This window comes from Ambystoma mexicanum, chromosome 2q, assembly GCF_040938575.1.
Source record: "Ambystoma mexicanum isolate Mex_15411 chromosome 2q, UKY_AmexF1_1, whole genome shotgun sequence".
In the NCBI taxonomy this organism is placed as follows: Eukaryota; Metazoa; Chordata; class Amphibia; order Caudata; family Ambystomatidae; genus Ambystoma; species Ambystoma mexicanum.
The window spans coordinates 357,499,391-357,519,239 of record NC_090924.1 but is presented as its reverse complement, the minus strand read 5'-3'; the positions used below and the strand labels follow the sequence as shown (position 1 = coordinate 357,519,239).

Here is a 19,849-nt window from a genome sequence, read left to right as displayed (position 1 = left end):
AGTACCCGTGGGCCACGGTCTTTAGCACCCACTGGTCTGTAGTTAACTCCTCCCATGCCTGAAGGAAAGATGTTAGCCGGCCCCCAACCAGGGAAGCATGGGAGGGGACCCGAATCTTCAGGTCATTTTGAACCTAGGGGTAGAGTTCCAGCCCCTTCCTTTTCCACGACATTGACCCCTTTGGGGATACAGGGTGGTGTATCCGCTGGTTCACTGTGGCGAGGACCAATTGTTTCCCCGAGGAGCACTGTTGAGGGAAGCGTTGGCCACAAAAAAGCCATCTGGACCCAGATCCTCGTCTTGTAGAGGGTCTTTGTGTAATTTGGTCTAGTGTTTTCAGGGTGTCATCCTCCTTTTTTGCGGTCTCTAGGGCCTCATCGACCGCTTTTCCAAACAGGTTGGATTCTTCCATGGGTTTATTTATAAGTGACGCTTGCGTCTCTGGCTTGAACCCAGAGTTCCTTTGCCACGCATGTCTCTTCAGGAGTGTGCCCTGAGCAAGAGATCGACCAGCTGTTTCGGGGGAATCCAAAGTGTTTTAACGTATGCGTTGGTTCACTTGTCTTCCTTCAGTCACTGTGGCCAGGAGACAAGTTGGTAGTGGTTCGGGAACCTCCTGTAGGCCTTCTTGTAGCAAGGACCACTGAGCGTCCACTTAGCTGGCCAATAAGGTGATATTGTTGGCAATACGTGTTGAAAAAGCTGCTGTGGCCGCGACCCTCTTCCCAAGGGCGTAAAGTCTTTTACCTTCCTTATCAAGGGGGGGCCTCTCCAGTTGTAGTCGTCTCTCCGGTTGTACTGGTCACCACCAGAGCGTCTGGGTTGGAGTGACCTCTGATATAAAGTGGGTCTGAGGGAGAAGCACAAAAGAGCTTTTCTATCCTCGGATTCACACCTCTTTTAAGAGCAGGTGTTGATAAGGAGAAAGCAGGTGTTTTTTAATTGAATTGATGAGAGGAATAGCCTGGCTGGCCGGTGGCTTCTCTTTGAGGATATCCTCCACAAAGTCAGCTTCAGGGACAGCTCCATCTGTGGCGATTTGAAGTGTTCAGCTGCTTTGTGCAACATAACGTTAAACGTCAATTGATCGCCCACTGGCGAGGGTTGTCTAGTGGGAGTGGTCTGGGGGGAATCCAAACACATGGCATCCGATCTTGTGAGGGATCTGGAGACTGCCATGGCTGAGGGTCACCCATATCCAGGTTGTCACCCCACCCCTCTATGGGATTGTGCATGTCCTCAGGATTAATGAATTGCTCCTCATCCTGAGTGTCTGCAGGAATCTCCTCCTCAGTGAGGTCATAGGTGTACATATCCTCTTCCTGAGAGGGGTCAAAGCGTCTTGGGAATTTTGCTACAGGGTCCAAAGGGCTCTCCTCTCGAGGTCTTCTGGGCGTGGGTTGCTCTAAACAGGTAACAAACCTGTCCAGTCTCTCCATACAATTTTCAAACTTCTCTCTAGTCCATACAGAAGAACTAGAATGGTCTAGAGGTGGAAAAGGGTCTTGAAAACTTTCTTCCGTTGTAAAACATTGAGATTTTTGTCTCAAGTTCGAAGACATCCCTTCCTCGCTCTCCGAAAACTCTTCCTGGGGGACCGACATAGGTGGGGTGTCCCTGTGCCTTTCTTTCGGCTTAGGGGAGGGTTCCGGTACACCCTTTAGGCCATCCTTGGATCTCGACGGATCCTTGGCCTTCTCCTTAGGCCTCGAAGAATCTCTAGACTGCCGTTTATGTGAATCGGCGTAGATAATTCTTGCTAAACTGTCGGCGACGTCCTCCGCAGACAGGAGGCGTGTAGCCTCGGCCTGCGATTGTGAAGGAGCCTTTTTTGGCGGAGCCGGGGCCTTGTCTACCGTGAACGCCTTCTTCGGTGGAGCCGGCACCCCATCATCGCCAGACTGCTTCTTGTGATGCATCTCGACGGAACCCGGGATATTAGAGATAGCACCCTTTGTTTTCGATGGCCCGGTCGCTAGGCGCATATGCGGCTGCGGGGAGGGCTGCCGATCCCGACGGTAGCAGGGTGCTGCCGGAACTTCCGGTGTACCCGTTGGCGCTGAATTCTTCTTCGACTTGGCCGAAGATTGACTTGGGGTTGTTTGCTTAGTGCTATGTAAATGTTCATCTTTTTCACCTGGGTGTACATTTTCCATAGCAGTGCCTGAGCCATGCCTGGTGGGGCCGGGGACAGACTATGCGGAGCAGGAACGCTATGTCGAAAGGTCAACGACCTCCGGGTCAGAGGTCTGTTCATCACTATTGCTGTCGTTACATTCGGTGGCTGCGGCAGCGGGGGAAAACTCTGCCTTCGACATACCGTAAGCAGCCCACCGCTTGACTTTGTGCTCCTTTAACGTCTTAGGAAGGAGGAGCTTACTTACAAGCTGCGCAATTTACTTTGTTGTGATCGAGGTGCAAGCAACGGTTACACTGTTTATGCTGATCTCTCCAGGGAAATTTGCCTTTGGAAATGGGGCAAAACCTAAATGAGTCCTCTCCATAGCTGAGGATGGGTATAGTGACGGAGACCAAAAGAGAAAGAGGAAGGAAAGGGAAAGGCATTCTCAGATTGTACAGTAATGTCCACTCCGGCCCCACTCTCCCTACTGTGTAGACCACGTGGTCGGCAGCGCCAACTGGATCACCGTCCATCCAAGCTCTGAAGGTTCAGTTTTCGGCGGAGATCTGGAACAGCTGTCAAAATAAGGGACGGAAGGGTGATCTTAAGTATTTTAATAACTATTCGACCAAAGGTCGAAGGGACAATAGGCAATGTCTCTGATGAGCTCCGCATAAGGCGACCAGTATGCTGGGCGGAAAAAAACAATCTGAGGGACCTTGACGCGTGAAGGTTCTTGGGTACACTACACGTCACCTAGGGATAGTGTTACAGGCATGCCCATGTCGACGTCCCCTTTCGATTCTCGTAAGACAAGATGCAACAGTTCACAAAGAAGGTGGTTCTACGCACTCACCCTAGGTTTGCGCCTAAATTAGTTTCTAAGTTCCATGTTATCCAAACAATAGAACTACCAACGTTCTTTAAAAACCCTTCAAGCATGGGAGAAAAAAGCCTGCACACACTTGATGTGCGCAGAGCAGTCATGTTCTACATGGAAAGAACTCGACCACTAAGAAAAACTAATCAGTTTTTCATTTCAGTGGCGGCAGGAAGAGAAGAAGATGCGGTCTCCAAATCCACTATCTCTAGGTGGATTGTCAAATGCATCACGCTCTGCTACACTCTTGCCAAGAGAGAACTGCCCTTCAAGCCTAAAGCACATTCTACTTGAGGCACTGGGGATTCCATAGCATTCATTGCAAATGTTCCCCTTGAGTCCATTTGCAAAGCGGCAAACTGGAGTTCTGTACACACCTTTAGAAAACACTATTGCCTCGTCACACACTCGGTCTGATTCTCAGTTGGGACAGGCAGTACTAAGACACTTTTCACTACTGTAAGACGACATGCATTACTTACCGTAAAAGCATTTCTGATGATTGTATCTGCTTAGATTCACATGCGCCCACCCTTCCTCCCCGCTCGGATGGAAGAAACAGACGTCTTACTACTTTCTCCCTTTTCTGTACTCACAATAGTCATAAGACTCCCACACGGCAGAGGGACCTTGACACGTGATGGATCTTGGGTACACTACACGTCAAGTAGGGATAGTGTTACAGGCACGCCCATGTCGACGTCCCCTTTCGATTCTCAAAAGACAAGATGCAATACTCTGCGGTTACCACTGGATGTCGGACCATATGCACAGCATGTGATTAAAAGCAGATTAACAAGCATCAGAAATATATTTATAACTGAATCCTGGAGTGTAGGTGTTACTTATATGGACTGATTTCATCTGTACAGCTCTACAGCTCACATTTACCCCTCTTGAGATAGGCCTGGCCGCTCAGTCACCCTACCAACTTGTGTAGTACAGACCTATACCAAAAGGTGGGTTACTAATACCAAGCAGATAAGTGTTGTGTAGTCTCACACAGTGTGACTACACCAATTCTTAACATTGGTGGCAGCGGTGAGATTGGCGTAGAGTGGTTAAATCGACTATTGTATTTGTGCCCAACTAAACCAGCCACAAGGCTAAGCACCACTGTGATAAGCCAGAGGAAGATGAGGAAGTTCAGAGCTAATTAAAACTAAATCTCCTGTTTCATCAACAAGACAGTATGAGCGAGCTGGTGACGATGATGATGTCATAGTGTAGCTCGAAGGGAGGGCCTCTGTTAGAAAGACCTGTAAATGAGCCAATGAGACATAAGGAATTGTCCTTATAGGTGCTCTTCTTTAATACTGGCTATGTTGTTTTTCCAGGGTTTTGAAAAGGTGGAGGAAGAGAGGGCCCGCCCCGAGGAAGAGGTTGTTTACGAGTGGGCCTATTAATAAGGAGACTGGCCCAGAATGAATCAAGTTACGCTCCTGTTGAGCGTTATCGAAAGACTTATAAAACAGTTAGTTTGACTCAAGTTAAGAAGTTATTTGAAGTACGGAGGTGAGAGGCAAGCCGTGAAGCGGAGACGAGGACAGGGAGCAGGCCGAGGAACAGACAAGACCCGCTGCTAACCTGATCAACTTAGCGGGCCCCTTTGTGTGAAGGGAGAAGTGGCAGGGCACCTGTGAGCGAAGCCGCTCATTTCCCTGGCCCCCACCGTTGCGAAGGAGGAGCTGCCCTGCGAGCCCAACAGCTGAGAGGACGCCACTCGTTCCTTCGGCCCCCACCGTTGCGAAGGAGGAGCTGCCCTGCGAGCCCAACAGCTGAGAGGACTCCGCTCATTCCTCCGGCCTCACCGTTGTGAAGGAGGGCTGTAGAGCGATCCCAGAAGCTGACAGGCGATCGAGAAGTCAGCGCAGCGTCAGATCAGCCCCCACCCTTGCGGGAGGTAACGACGAGAAGTCGGTAAAGGAAATCCCAGCCCGGCACTGAAGGTATGTGGTTGTGCTTCAGTTCCGGAGAGGCAAATTAAGCGGCTAATCTAGGACAGCTGATCCCAGGCACGCCTAACGTGGAGGGAGAGGACAGTACAAGAAAATACATATACTCTCGTCTGTGTTTGAGAAGGTGTGCCTCAAGAGTACATGTGACATTGATCGGAGTGAAGAGAGAGGAAGAGGGAGTCAAGGGATGCTTTGTGTGTGTCAAGGAGGCTTTATGAGAACATGTCTCATGAGTTTTAAGGATGTCTTAAGAAGCAGGATGGCCAGCTACCCTTAACCTTTAACCTTTATCTGTCCGCATGCCCAGCTAACTGGTGAAGTGGAGTAGAAATACTCAGAAGTGTCCAAGTTCCAATAGAATTTTATGAAAGATCAATGATACTGTTTGAAAGACTCTATAAAGGCCAGCAAGCTTAGCCTCATCACATGAAAGACCCAAGAAGTGAAACATTGACTCTTTTATAGAGACAAAATAATTCTACGTTTGGTTAAGTAACATATTCTTAAAGGTATGAAATTAAAGGAATAAATAGCGTTCAAGACAGCCTGTGTGTCGAGTGGTCTATTCCCATCCGCCTCTTTACAGCCACCAAAATGATAAAGCAACTCTAACATGCCAAATATGGATAACTTTAATGAGTCAGCTCTGAGTTGCCTGACAGTAGAACAACTTAAAGATATGTGTAAAATAGGGGCCTGACTCTGAAAGGAGAACAATTTGAATGAATTTCAAGGTCGTTGAATCACCAAAGCTTGAGTAGTAGGCCTGTAACAGCGACTAACCAAAATAATGTGGAAGATAATGATGAGGATGGTAGTTTAAACTCCAATCAGCAAGAAGAGTCAGAGGAGGGAGAGGAGTCTCCAGAAGGGAGATTCCCTCTTCAACAGCCTGCCCCTGTACCTCGGTCACTTTCCATTGTGACACCACAGGGTCCACAAAATCTAAACCCAGGATAGATTTCACTTGAGAGACTAAGATTAGAGTTGGAATTTAAGAAACTAGATGTGCAATCTGAAAACAAACATCAAGAGGTGAAACTAAGAGAAACAGAAATGCAGCATGAAATGTAAATGAGAAAGATGTCTCTTGATTATGCATCCCTTTCAGAGTCTTCTAGGTCTACTAGTCCCAAGAGGCCTCGCCTGCCTAAAGAAGCAGTGAGTATGTATGAATCTAAACTTTATGTGGGTCGGAGTGGCTGAGCATGTATGAATACATCTATAGTCTGCGAGGAATAAGTGGGAATGATTGGATTCCATGGCTCATGTCCAGGCTCCCCCTGAATGGTTGTGATGCTGTTATAGAGTTGGGTGCCAGTGACAGAAAGGACGAGTCAGTTAAGCTGGCATTAAGAGGTTTAGGCCCCTCAAGAAGACTGATGCTACCCCTTTGGCTACCTGAGTATGTGAATGTTTGAAAATCTTAGATTGTTGGGTTAAGGGGTACAGAGTACACACCTTTGAAGGAACAAGAAATCTTTTTTTGCTTTATTCTATTTTTGACGCCGGCTCTCTTGAGCTGAGACAGCACTTGGCTGACTAAGGAAATTGATCATAAAAAGCTACCACAAGCTGCTGACTTATGGGAGGCCAGCCAACAGAGCCACTCAAAGACTATGGCCCCATACTCACAAAAAGGAAGCGGGGAAGCAAGACAAGAAAGAGGGTAAAGAGAATTCTAATTCCAACCACCCAAAAGAGGGCCACAAACCTAACAAGGGTACATTTCATGGCAAACCTGGTAGGTCTAGTGAACCCTCTGGTGCGAAACCAGAGGGAGGTCAACAGAACCCCTCATTCCAGAGAACATTTGGAAAGTGTTTTGTATGCGAGTCTGTAGATCATGTGAAAGGGGATACCAGATGTAAGGGTAAACCTTCAGGGGTCCACACTGCCTCCTTGGCCTTCATCCTTGAGGGAGAAGCACAAATGGCAAGTGCACACTTTCAACTACTGGCTGAAGACCCCATTGGAGTCAAGTCAGTGTATCTTTAGTGCCCTTGGGTCTGTGGGAACGACAGAATGTGGATGTTTATAACACCATTCCAGACAACACCAAAGATTATTATAAGGACAGTGTTCTTGTAAATGGTCAGGAGACTGCCGCCATAAGAGATACTGGGGCAAGCACAACAGTGGTTGATGAACCTTTTTTCAAACCGGAGGATGTAGCTAAGGCACTGAAAGGCCCCACTAAACTTGCAGGAGGCCCTATCCAAATGGTTCCTGTTCTGCCAGCTCTGATCCAGTGCAATAACACAACTGTTAGGATCCCTGTTAGTGTACAGAATGAAGTGCCAGGGAGAGGCCTGAGGCAAGATTGTATGCAGTACCCTTTGGGTGCACTACAACAACCTTGACCTCCTGGCAATAGGAACCCAAACTTTGGTATAAGCTTGTACTACACAGATTGGTAGCGTGTTGAGCAGCCAGGCTTATCTCAAGAGGGGTCAATGTGAGCTGTAGGGGAGTTACACAGAGATTCAAAGTGACACGTATCCAATTAAACACTTACACACAAGATTTCTTGAATAAACAATTATTAATGTATTTATCAGTCAGTTAGAGTAAGCCTTCTTCAGAAGGGAGCAATATAACAGTAACACTCAAATATACTTCACAAAACACACACTCTCAAGATCTCTAAATCAGGGAGTAACCTTTTGGGATGGCCCACAGACATAACCTACACCCTCAGGTGACATCAATAGCTAGGTTGCTGGGGACATTAATATATCACTGTTGTATTTAGGATCATTTAGGAGTAAGCCAAAGGAAAAGGCTATTAGAACATACAAGAGACCAAAAATATTCTTTAAGCAGGCAATTACTTTCAGATCCCCCAATAAGATTCATTCAGTGGAACAGGCTAAGCCAAAGTCAATGGGCAAAAGTCTATATGAGCTGAAGCACTTCTTTGCAGGTAAGTAAGAAAAGTCTTTGCACAATGTTTTAGAAGTCTCTGAAGAAAAAGAAGAATCAATGTAGGGCCACAAGCGGTTAGACTTGTGAGTAGTAGAAGATGCAAGCAACTGTACAGCAAGAGGTAAGTTCTCTCAGACTTTTACAGTACCTTAAGTGCAGCAGATGACTTCTGTTCCTGAGCAGCTCTGCAGATCTCCCTGTTCCTGGGCCTTAGTCATGGGGACAAGAGGGAGGACTTATGGGGACTCCTGCACTGCAATGGGACGGTCACCGCTCGCAACCGGCAGAGGACTTCTGGGGACTCCTGCACTGCAATGGGACGGTCACTGCTCGCAACCGGCAATCTTCAAACAAGTGGCTGTTCAGTGTTTCAGCTCCTTGCATCTACCGCAAATAGCAACACAGCGGTTCCTGGCTGTCGAGATGGGCTTTTCTTGCTTCTGGGGTCCCGCACTTTGTTGAGGGGGCTCAGGCTCGGTCAGTCCTGCTTCCTGGGAGTCCGGAGGATCTTCCTGGAGCTCTTGGCCAGCTTAAAAGCAACGCACACAATCTGGTGTTTCTCTCCCTGGCGTTTCGGTTTCCAGCAGCAACTCTTTGGAAAGTCAACCAGCTCTGAGAGAATGTCGAGTTGGCTTACTTTGGAGTTGATTGGTGCCACCAACTCAAGGGGAGAAGTCGTCCTTGCAGGGGCTTCTCTGTCAATACGAATTAGGAGTTTCAGCACAGCAGCAGGGCTTCACCGGGCAAACCAACGGTCCAAGAGTTGCAGCAGACTTCCTCGTCAAGTTCTTCGGTGTTTCCCTCATCCAGTAGTCGGCTCTGCCTTCCAAGCCAAAAGTCTCGCCTTTTATTCAGTTCTCTCCCATTCATTTCAGCCTAGCTGTCAGTCACTCCGGAGGGTGGGTGTCCTTGCCTACAGTCAGCCGGTCAATCACTACAGAGTGCATTTGGGTCTCCTAGGAGACTAAGCACAGTGAGTTTCGGGCACCTCCCTCACTTCCTGCCCACCCCATACATCCTGGAGCCAGAGGCGGGCTTCACTCGTGAATCCCGCCAAATGCAAAGCAAACAAAGGGACCAAACCTGGTTTGGCGCACAGAGTAAATCTCAAGAATGACCTTTCCACAAAGAAATGACGAAAAAAGAAGACCAGGGCCATTTTGACAAAAATGGCACCCTTGGGTGCTTTACTGCAGCTGCGAACGCAGCCCGGGGTAAATGCACACCACAGTAGTTAAAAGTAAACCACTGCCACCACCCATTCATCGAGGAAAGTGTAACATAAAAATAGTACATGAGAATCTAGACAAAGGGGATACTAAGTAACCCCTCCAGCACCCTAATGTAAGATGGTGTGTGCTGGGTCTAGAAAGTTATAAATCTAAGTAAAGTCAATTTCACTTTACTGCTCTGGGAAACAGTAGTTTATCCCAGAGAAGGTATTTAAACCTTTGGGAAATCTGGAAGACTTTCCTGTATCACTGCACTGAAGGTGCTGTGTGACACAATGTAAAAGGTGATGCCTATGGAGTTTGTCAGACTCCACAACCAAAAGAAACAGTGTTCTCATGCCTGGTCGGATGCACTTTACAGATAACCACCATATCACACTACTATGTTTACGCTCTCCTATACACCATCATTCAACTAGAACACAGTTATACTATGACACACTCGGTATAGCTGTTCTGATACTAACATGACCCCACGAGCTACCCATCACCCTAATAAAACACAGCTAGCTGAGCACATACTGCTAGCTTTAGGCGTCTCCTCAGGCCTAACGCAGCCAGAACTCAGTCTGGGTGCCCACCCTCCAGACTGAACACATCCAACTGATTTCCTCAGCACCACACCTACCGCTAAGAAGCAGCTATCATGCAACAACCACACAAGCTGCACATCTATCCGGTGCACCCACGCACTATACAACACTCTCTCTCTACTGACTTGAACTGCGGTTCGCGAGGGCGTTCAACCTACCACCGCTTTGAGGTCATACCAATGATACATAAGGCGCTATATAAATGCCAAGTAATATAACAACATTTAAAAAAAAAAATCACGTACAAATACATGAGAGTTGGGGGGGGGGGGGGGGGGGGGGGGAATAAATAATAAAAAAAGTCTCACTCTCTCCAGGTTAAAAAAAAATGAAGTCCTCAAAATCCAGCAAAGTTGCTGGGGGTCTCTAAGGTGGAGAGAATTACAACATTTCTGAGAATTCTCCCCAACAGTGAGGAAGGTGGATCTAGACATAATGTCTGGGTCGGGGGTATGTCTGGGTGAAAGCCAAGGCCCCTGATCGGTTGGCTGATCTGGGTCCTGGTCAGTTGCATCCTGATCAAAAGGATTGTCCTTGTATGTATCCTCCTGTTCTGAGTAATCAAAGACATTCTCTTGGTGGACCTTTGTAGGAATAGGAAGCTTCTGCAACTTTTGTGGAATGGGGCGGGGGTCCTCTTCCCTAGGTCTTTTAGGGGTAATATATTTATCTGAGAAGTGCATGAATTGAGCCATCTTGTCTATATAATTCTCAAATCTCTGCCTAGTCCACTGGAATGATGCAGAGGGGTCTGGAGGAGGAATGGCCTGGTCAGAAGGGGGAGATTTTCGTGATAAAGCCCCTGAGAGATGCTGGGGGGCTTAGAGTACTCCTCTCGATGAGAGGGGGTGCCACTGTGTTCTTCTGCTGCCGAAATAATAGCTGCAAGACTCGCGTATTTTCGGTGGGTGAATGCTTGGTTTTGACACACCCGACAGCGTCATTGCGGTTGTCGACTCCGCCAAAGCCTTAGGTGCTTGCGCGCCCTTGGACAATGTGTCAGTAACGCGTGCTTCTTTCGCATGCCTAGAAGACGGTTGCGCGGAGGGCGCTGACCACTAGGTTCGGCAGACACTGTTGAAGATTTTGGCGGGCCTGTTGGCGTTAGGCGCTTATTCGATGTGTCCGTAGGAGGCCTTAAGGGTTGTGTTTGGCCTTAGATGGTGCGTGTGTGCCCTTGTCGCTGGGGTGCGAACTCCCCATAACAGAGCCAGTTGCCTGTATTACCTTTTCTCTTTGTAGGTCCAACACACACCTTCTTATGTGAAGTGCAGGGGGGTTACTTCGTGTTTGGGAGAATTCTCAAAAATGTGGTAATTCCCTCCACCTTAGAGACCCCAGCAACTTTGCTGGATTTTAAGGACTTGATTTTTTCAACCTGGAGAGAGAGAGGGACCCTTTTTCCCCCCGCTCTCTCATGTATTTTAAAGTGATTTTATATACTGTGTTTATTTTGGTTATGGAGTCTAACCAACTCCATAGGCATCATCTTTTACAAATTGTGTCACAAAGCACCTTCAGTGCAGTGGCACAGGGAAGTCTTCTAGATTTCCCAAGGTTTAAATACCTTCTCTGGGATCAACTACTGTTTCCCAGAGCAGTAAAGTGAAATTGACTCATCTTTTTATTTTTGTGTGACTATATAATAAAGTTTAGTTGTCTCAGTGTATCTGTGTAGTGTAATGTTTTGTGTTATCCGTTGCGTCTAACTGTACCTATCCACCAGCTTTCCCCCCTCCTTTAAGGGAAGCCTGAACACTTTTCCATTGGTATCCATGGACAGTTTGGTTGAAACCCCTTTATGTACTTTAAAGTGCTGTGGAAAAATATCCTAACATCTACACATCTAGGAGAATCCTAACAGAGCCCCCATACAGTCCAAATAATTCCAAGCGTATTTTGCACGCAGCCTAAAACTCCAGGATAGACTTCAAAAGCCACACTATTTGAAGACCTGCATTATCCTTGCATAACTAATGATTTATCCCATTGCTGTCAGGCACCACCTTTCAATTTACAAAAGGCTAACACTCGCAAGAGAAGTTCTTTAACAAACCAAAAGGGTCTGAATGTTTCATTCAGAACCTTCAAATTATTCGACAAATCCACCTGACCACTGTCACCCTATTAATGCAAATACAGGATGATAATGCAGTACATCATGTGTAACCGTTTCTTACCTGAGGTGTAAGGTTCTTCAATACAAGCCAATTTGTTATTCTCCCTGAGCTGCTCTCACCCCAGCTAGAACCTAAAATATATACAGAAAATAAATTAGTATGCCTGCATAGAAAGGAGCATTTCTGGACACAATGAGATCAAGGAGAACGCACAAGAGAGAAACAGCCAATCTGAAGTTGATCTGATCTTAAGTAGCATTCCCCTACCCCCAACAGAAAGAGTATGGAAAAGTGTGTTGGACACAGGCAAATTGCAATCAGTCCACAGTTGAGATGGATTTCTAGAATCTGGCCTGTTGGGACAGATTTTAGGAGGTACCCTAGTTATAGTGAACAGGGGAACTCCGAGAGGTTAACCAAAACCCAATCAACGTAGCAATGGAGCACAGTCAAGGCTATTCTCAGGGGTGCGAGAATGGGGTCAGGGGTCCACAATGAGTCCACATAGTGAAACACACAAAATTAAACAAGCGGGTGATAATATAGCACAACACTCAATAATTGATCCATTACTCACTGGAATAGTATTTCTGATGCTTGTATCTGTTTAGATTCACATGCTACGAATAGGCTGATATCTAGTGCTAGTCGCAGAGTATTACATTATTTGTTTTCGAAGACTCGAAAAGGGATGTCGACTGGACATGTCAGTAATACGATCCCCAGTATGACGTCACTGTACCCATGGCCTTTCATGCATTGAGGTCCCTCAGATTGTTTTGTTTCTGACATGCGATAGCATGAAGTGTAGTACGAGGACAGATGTAATAAAGCAAATAAGAAGCGGTAAAACTAGAAAGACGTCTATGCACCCTTCTACTCCAAGAGGGGAGGAACGGTGGGTGCATTTGAATCTAAGCAGATACAAGCATCAGAAATAGGATTACGGTGAGTAATCTATCCCTTCAGAGCCTTGTGGATCTGCTTAAATCAAATGCTATGCATGGACTTGCCAGCAATATCTGGAGAAGGAGGTGGGTTGTGAGAAGGTACGGCGGCAAATAGATGCTATAGCACTGTTTGTCCCACAGTGAATCTGCTTTAGAATGTGTGTCAATGCAGTAATGCTGAGTAAAGGTATGTATGAAACTCCAAGCAGCAGCTTTCCAAATGGCATCTAGAGGGACGTTTGCAATAAATGCCAAAGTAGCTCCGGTACCTCTGGTAGAGTGAGCTCTTGCTGTGAAAGGCAGAAAATTGATAGAGAATAGCAGAGCTCTATGCACTATCCATTTGGAGATGGCGTTCTTTGAAATGTGTGAAAAGAATGGGCACTTCGAACCTGCCGAGGTGCAAATAGGGGCACACACAATAACAAACAAGTTAAATCAATATAGAATGTCTTTGTATTCTTATAGTACACATTTTGATCATTAAAAAAAATTAAAAATTTAGTTTTTACTTATAAAATATACTTTGTACTTGGCATACAGTTTCAGATTGGTTTTGTTCCGAGGTATACACAATTTCTTCTAAACATAAATTCAAGTTTCATCGACGTGTAATGGTTGGTGTTTTGCTCATTTTGTCCCCGGTTTTCAATCTGCTGTGGAGTTTAAGTTTTTTTTTTTTTTTTTTTAAATCGGGTTATTGGGTTTACAGTCTAGGTTATCGATGTTGGGGGCATGCACATTTCCTTTTCTTGTTTGGGTTTTTTAGTATGGTTATTATGTTGTTTTTTATGTGGGGCTTTGGCGGGGTTGATTCATATAAGAAATTAATGTTTTGTTTGTATATCTGACAGGATTTGGGGGCGGTCCTAGGGTTGGCATCAATGTTCTTTCTATTGTTTATCAAGCTGAATAGACTTCGCAGTCTAGACTGTTCTGTTTTGGTTCTTTTTCCTTTGATGTTTTTATTATTTATCTTCTTTACTTCTGTTTTTGATTTTTCTTTCCTTTCCTTCTCTTTCTGTTCTACTGTGGTTTCTGCAATGACTTCACATCACAGTGGGGTTGTAAGAGATCTTTCTGTTGTCTCTTGGAATGTTAATGGGGTTAATAATATCCTGAAGAAGAAGAAAGGGTTCAAAATGCTTTGTGATATGAATGTGGATATATGTTTCTTACAAGAGACACACATTTTAAGTGATAAAATTTCAAATTTGGCAAGGGAATGGATTGGCTCAGCTTTTGGTTCTTCCTTCACTTCAAGGGCCAGGGGTGTGGCCATTTTAATTCGGAAGAAATTACCTGTGAAAATTGTGCGGGAGTGTGCTGATAAGGATGGAAGAATGATTGCCTTGTTGGTTGAGTTTAGGGGGGTTCTTGTGACCCTTTGCAATGTGTATGCTCCAACAGTGGATGATGGCTCTTTTTTTAGAATGGTTGCACAGACTCTTAGAATTTGATACACCTAATGTTCTTCTTTGAGGTGACTTCAATACTGTTATAGACCCTTTGCTTGACCGTAGTCAGGTCGGACGAATGACGCAGAGTGACCATCATCATAGGGCTCTCTTGATGCTTATGACGGAGCACAACTTGAAGGACAATTGGCGACTCATGAATCAAGATGTACATCAATATAGTTTCTTTTTTGCGGGCGCCCATGGGGTGTATTCCAGACTGGACATTTTTTTACAGGAGGGACGGTTACGGAGAGTTTTGTCTCCTGTGTAATTGGTAATATTCTGCTGCGTGATCATGCCCCGGTGGAGATACGGTTGAATCTGAAATTTCAGTTTGACAGATCGTTCTCATGGAAACTGAATACATCAATTTTGTCGGATGATAGTATTTTAGAGCAAATTGTGTCGGAGGTCGATTACTTTGTGGCGGAGAATCGTTCAGATGAGATCCGCTTAGCGACCCTGTGGGAGTGCTTTAAATTTTGTATGCGTGGTGTTTGCCTTGGGCTGTCTAGTGGAAAACGGAAAAGAGAAGAGAAGAGAAGAACATTACGCGCTCCTCCCAAAGATTCCGAACGTATGCAGAGAACACACAAGACCTCGCCATACTACTGCATCATTCTAACTACGTCATCATTTGATTCAGATCTGCTGCGCTACGCGGATCACCAGCAGTATTATATTAGCAACGATGGGGTCGCCGTTGCACACCGTAGACAGTCGTCAAACAGACCAAATTCACCCTCTCTCGTAGCTCGCAAAACGAAAGGCAACCCAGGCAAAACTCTGCAATGCCCCATATCATACATTCATAGATCCAGTCCAGTGACAGTAATTTGAAAGTCTTTATCCTGGACCGGCACCAGCACTCTCCAAACAACTGCCAGCCATATAATGTGCATTACAGTACTTACAAATCAGATTTTGCACCATGAAATGCGCAAACTTCCGGCTGCCTGTACAATCCATATGCAGGGCTTATACCTTGATGTAGCCCCCCACCTGGAACTCCTTATTTTAGCATAGGGCTTATGAGAACCTCTCCATGGGCAGTTGACCCGCTCTGAAGTCATGGCTTTATTTCTCCAGGACACTACACAGATTGCAGCCACTATTAGATGTGTCCTCTTCATCTCAGGATCAGCAGGCTTTATCCAGTACATCTTAATATCAGGATCAGCAGGCTTTCTCCAGTACATCCTCCTCATATTAGGGATCAGCAGGCCATCATCTGTACATATTTCTGGGACCAGCAGGCGCCTTCTGATCCCATCCTCCTCGCCACTTGTAGTATTGGAGAATACTGGAAGTCACCAGGAAACATGGATTATGCTGGAGGCTTGTGTATATAAAAGTAAGTAGGTTTATTATAAGTTACATGGCAAATTGGGTGAAGGGAGGTAGGAGCTAGACAGTAAGCACCCTCTCAGTTCAGTTCTCCCATCCTGAATCCGCAACTGACATTATTGGAACTCTGATGACCCATAGAGTTCTAGATGATATCACAACATTCCACTGCCTGCAATGGTGCACACAGTGCAGGCAGATACTACCGTAACCTACACCCTGAGGTTACACTCATCCAGTTAGTACTAACAGGGGCCAAAAGGGCTTCCATCTTAGATACGTATGTGTGTGTAACTCAATCATTTTTCTTGGGTAGGCCAACCCTCCCAGTATTCATCTAGATTTCAGAAAAAGTGTGTCGGGGGGTGAGGGGGGAATAGTAAACCCCGAATCATATTAGATTTCTTTGAAATGCGACCACCCTCTGTGCCAGGTGCTATGGAGACAAACAGTTGATATGTTTTTCTTAGTGGTTTTGTTTATATAGTACAAAACTGCCCTCCTTACATCCAGTGTATGGAGGTTTCTTTCAGCTGGGTTGGATGGATTTTGAAAAAAAGTGGGTAGTTCAATGGACTAGTGACTAGTGTTAGGCAAGAATGGATGTAGTGGCTCTGTGGGAGACTACACGACCCTTGTCCTCTTGGTATTAGGTAACCCACCTTTTGGTATAGGCCTGTACTACACAAGTTGGTAGTGTGACTGAGCAGCAAGGCATATCCCAAGAGGGGAAAACGTGTAAACGTGAGCGGTATAGCTGTAGCAATGAAATCCACCAATACAAGTAGCCAAGTAACACTTCTACTCAAGGTTTTTGTTATAAATAATTATTTACCAGTTTTTAAAAAATCCTTTTTTTTAAAAAAAGGGCAATGTATGTAACAATAAAAAATAATTTAAAATACTTTTCCAGATTCATCACAAAGCTAGTTGATAGTAGAGATGCTTCTTACACACTTCCTACACCGTGAGGAGACTTCACTAACTAGGACAGCAATGGCATTTATATATCAATAGTACACTTTGTAGATTCCGAGGTTTTGGAGAAAGGAAAGGTTAAAGGAAGGAAGAAGGTAAAACAGGTTCTCAGAGCATGTGAGCACTTTAAATCTTCCAATGAAGTCTAGATAAAAACCTTTCCCAGCAAAAATAGTTAAAAACCAAGTTATCACCTATGAGGGACATAAGTATCAAAGTCAAATGTACTAGAAGAGTCTGCAGGGAGCCAGGACAGCCAAAGTCAATTGGAGCACAGTCTATGGAGCAGAGGCATTTCTTAGATAGTAAAGTCTGGCACAAATTTAGAGAGTTTGTTGAAGAAAAATCACTGTAGGGTCACAAGCTGTTACACTTGTGAAGGGTAGAGCTGAAATGAAATCAACTCTAGCAGTAGCTACTGCAAGCCTCAACTGAGAAGAGCAAAGCTAAAGACACAAGTACGTATGCCAAGCCAGAACAGTACCTTTGGTTAGAAGAAGAGTGGTCCAGCTGGCTTCTGTCTGGTTGCAGCGATTCAGAACCTGGGTTCCTTGGCCTCAGTCATGGGGACAAGAGGGAGGACGTCTGGGGACTCCGGCGGTACCAATTTCAAAGGTCAGCGGCAGCTACGGGCTCTTTTCAGATCAGCGGCACTTTGCAGTTTCAGCGCTTGGTAAACAGCACCACTGCAGATCTTGGATACCGGTTGGGCTTCCTTCACTTCTTGAATCTGCACTCTGGTGTGGGGACTCGAGCTCTTGTCGTCCTGCTTCTGGAGGGTCCTGGGGAGACTCCTGGAGCTTCTGGCGGATCGCAGACATTGCACTCTACTATGGATTTCTCGACTCCCGTCACTCGGTTCCTGCAGCAGCAAAGAAGTACAGCTAATCGGGGAAGATGGTTGAGTGGAGTTCGGCTCAGGGTTAGTTGGCCCACTAACCCAAGGGAAGAAGTCGACCCTTCCGGAGCTTCTCTTTTTGATTAGAAAAAGGGGTTTCAGCACAGCATCAGGGCTTCACCGGGCAATGCAAAGGTCCAGGAGGATGCAGCAAGCTTCGTTCAGTGTTTCTTCATCGGGTTGTTCTTACCATTTTACCAGTGGTTGACTGTTTTAAGTCCCATAACCCTAGTCTTTTAAGCAGGTTTCTCCATTCATGCACACCCTAGCTGTCACTCAAACAACAAGGTGGCAGTCCTGAAAGGATAGCGAGCCAGACAGCCAATCAGGACTGGGTGCATTCAGGTATTCCTAAAGACAGAGGACAGGGGAGTTTTGGGTACCTCTCTCACTTCCTGCCCTTCCAGGCACACTGGAGCCACAGGCGCGTTTCAGTACGGAAGCCTGCCAAAGGCAAAACAATTGGCTCAAACCTGGCTTGGCGCGCAGAGTAAAACCCAAGAAAGACCTGACAAACAGAAAACTGCAGCCATTTTGACTAAATGGTCACCCATGGGTGCTATACTAAAGCTGAGGATTCAGTCTGTGGTAGAAAAGCACAATGGTAGGAACATTAATCTACTGCCACCAGCAATTTAAAGTATGGAGGGCAACATAAAAAATGTAATAGGAAAAGGGGCTACTAGGTAAATTAGCCCCCTTTCCTCCATACTGCACGGGCGTCCCACGCAAGGGACGGGAGACAGAACCTTTCACCATAAAAAACCTTCTTCCCCTTTAAATTTAGAGGCATGCTGGGTGCGGCACTGGGCGCATGCGCTACCCTGACTCTGCCCTCCGGCGCCACAACTCAGTCCCCATAGACGCGTTGACAATAGATTTAATATTGCCTAATGACACCAGTTTTATTAGGGGGAAGATTGGTGGAACATATGGAGGAAAGAGGACTAAGGACATTAGTCATTACGGTGAGTAACTTATAATTACTCTTACGTCCCGTCCCCTTTCCTCCATACTGCATGGGCGATTACAACGGAGTGTAGCCCCAGGGTGGAGAGGAGACCCTCCTTAAGCAAACAGGTGTCTAAGAACCGCCTGTCGGAAAGCTGCGTCTGCTCTAGAGCCAGCATCCAAAAAGTAGTGCCTGCAGAAAGCTGAAGGTGTGGCCCATGTGGCCGCCCTGCTTATGACTTGCCAGGGGACATGCCGCTGGAAAGCGATGGCCGGTGCCTTGGCTCTGACTGCGTGGGAGTGCATGTTGGCCGGCAGTGGCCTGTGCTGTCCCTCGTAGGCTTCATTGATGGCTGAGACCATCAAACGGTCTATGGAGGGCTTAGAGGTCCGACATCCCGGTCTTGATCCTCCGAAGGTGACAGAGCGTCCTACTTGCAGAAGCCTTTGCTCCTGTCCAGGTAGAATTTCCAGGCACGCCTGACATCAAAGCAGTGCAGAACTCCGTGCCTCGTCTTTGGGCTCAGCAAAAAGTGTGGGCAACCCAATTTCTTTGTTCAGATGGAATGCGGACGGCACCTTAGGTAATAATGCTGGGTTCGTCCGTAGGATTATCTTGTCCTTGTGAAATGTAGTGTATGGCTCCGAGGTGACCAGCGCCTGGATTTTGTTGATTCTGCGAGCCGAGCTGAGGCCGACTAACAAGGCTGTCTTAATGGTGACCAGCCCGATGTCCAGGGACGCCATTGGTTCGAATGGTTTGTGCGCAAGGGCACCCAAGACTATGTTGAGGACTCCCACGGGGTGTGGTCTCTTGATGGGTGGGTAGAGCCTGGCAAGACCCATCAGATGTTTTTGACAATTGGGTTGGAAAAGGAGAAAATCTCCTCCTCCGAGTTTCTGTATGCCCCAATGGCTGCCAGGTAGGTGCGGCAAGTGCCCACCTGCATGCCTGAATGGGCGAGATGCGCCGAAATGGAGAGCATGTCGTCCAGGGAACATGTCAGAGGGTACGAGGCCTTAGAGTCTGCCGAGTGACAGAACCTGGTCCACCTGCTTTTATACTGGGCCCTGGTAGATTTGCTCCAGGCGCGCCTGAGACATTCCTAAGATGTCCTAGCGTGACCTGTTCAGAAACCACGCTGTGAGGGCTAATTTCTCTGGTGCTGGGTGGATGACCCTGCCCCCCTGCTGCGCCAGAAGATGTGCTGGGCCCGTCGGCAGGCAAATGGGAGGCCTCTCTGAGAGGCTGAGCAGCTCCAAAAAACCATGGCCTGGCTGGCCACCATGGAGATATTAGGATGATGCTGTGGAGGCGAGACGCCTTGATCTTGCATATCACCCTTTGAATCAGGGGAGTGGGCGGAAAGGCATATGCGGTCATTCCCTTCCGTCTGATCTGAAAGGCATTGCCTAGGGAGCCCGGCCCCTG

General features: G+C 46.6%; 1 protein-coding gene across 3 annotated transcripts in view; it reads right to left on the bottom strand.

The window, feature by feature from the left end:
• TNRC6A (trinucleotide repeat containing adaptor 6A) overlaps window positions 1–19,849 on the bottom strand; it is an 853,894-nt gene that overhangs the window by 77,219 nt on the left and 756,826 nt on the right. For all 3 annotated transcript variants that reach the window (XM_069647380.1, XM_069647382.1, XM_069647381.1), the window contains one exon: window positions 11,894–11,964. In XM_069647380.1, the coding sequence (XP_069503481.1) occupies window positions 11,894–11,964 (71 nt within the window). The remainder of the gene's footprint in view (window positions 1–11,893; window positions 11,965–19,849) is intronic.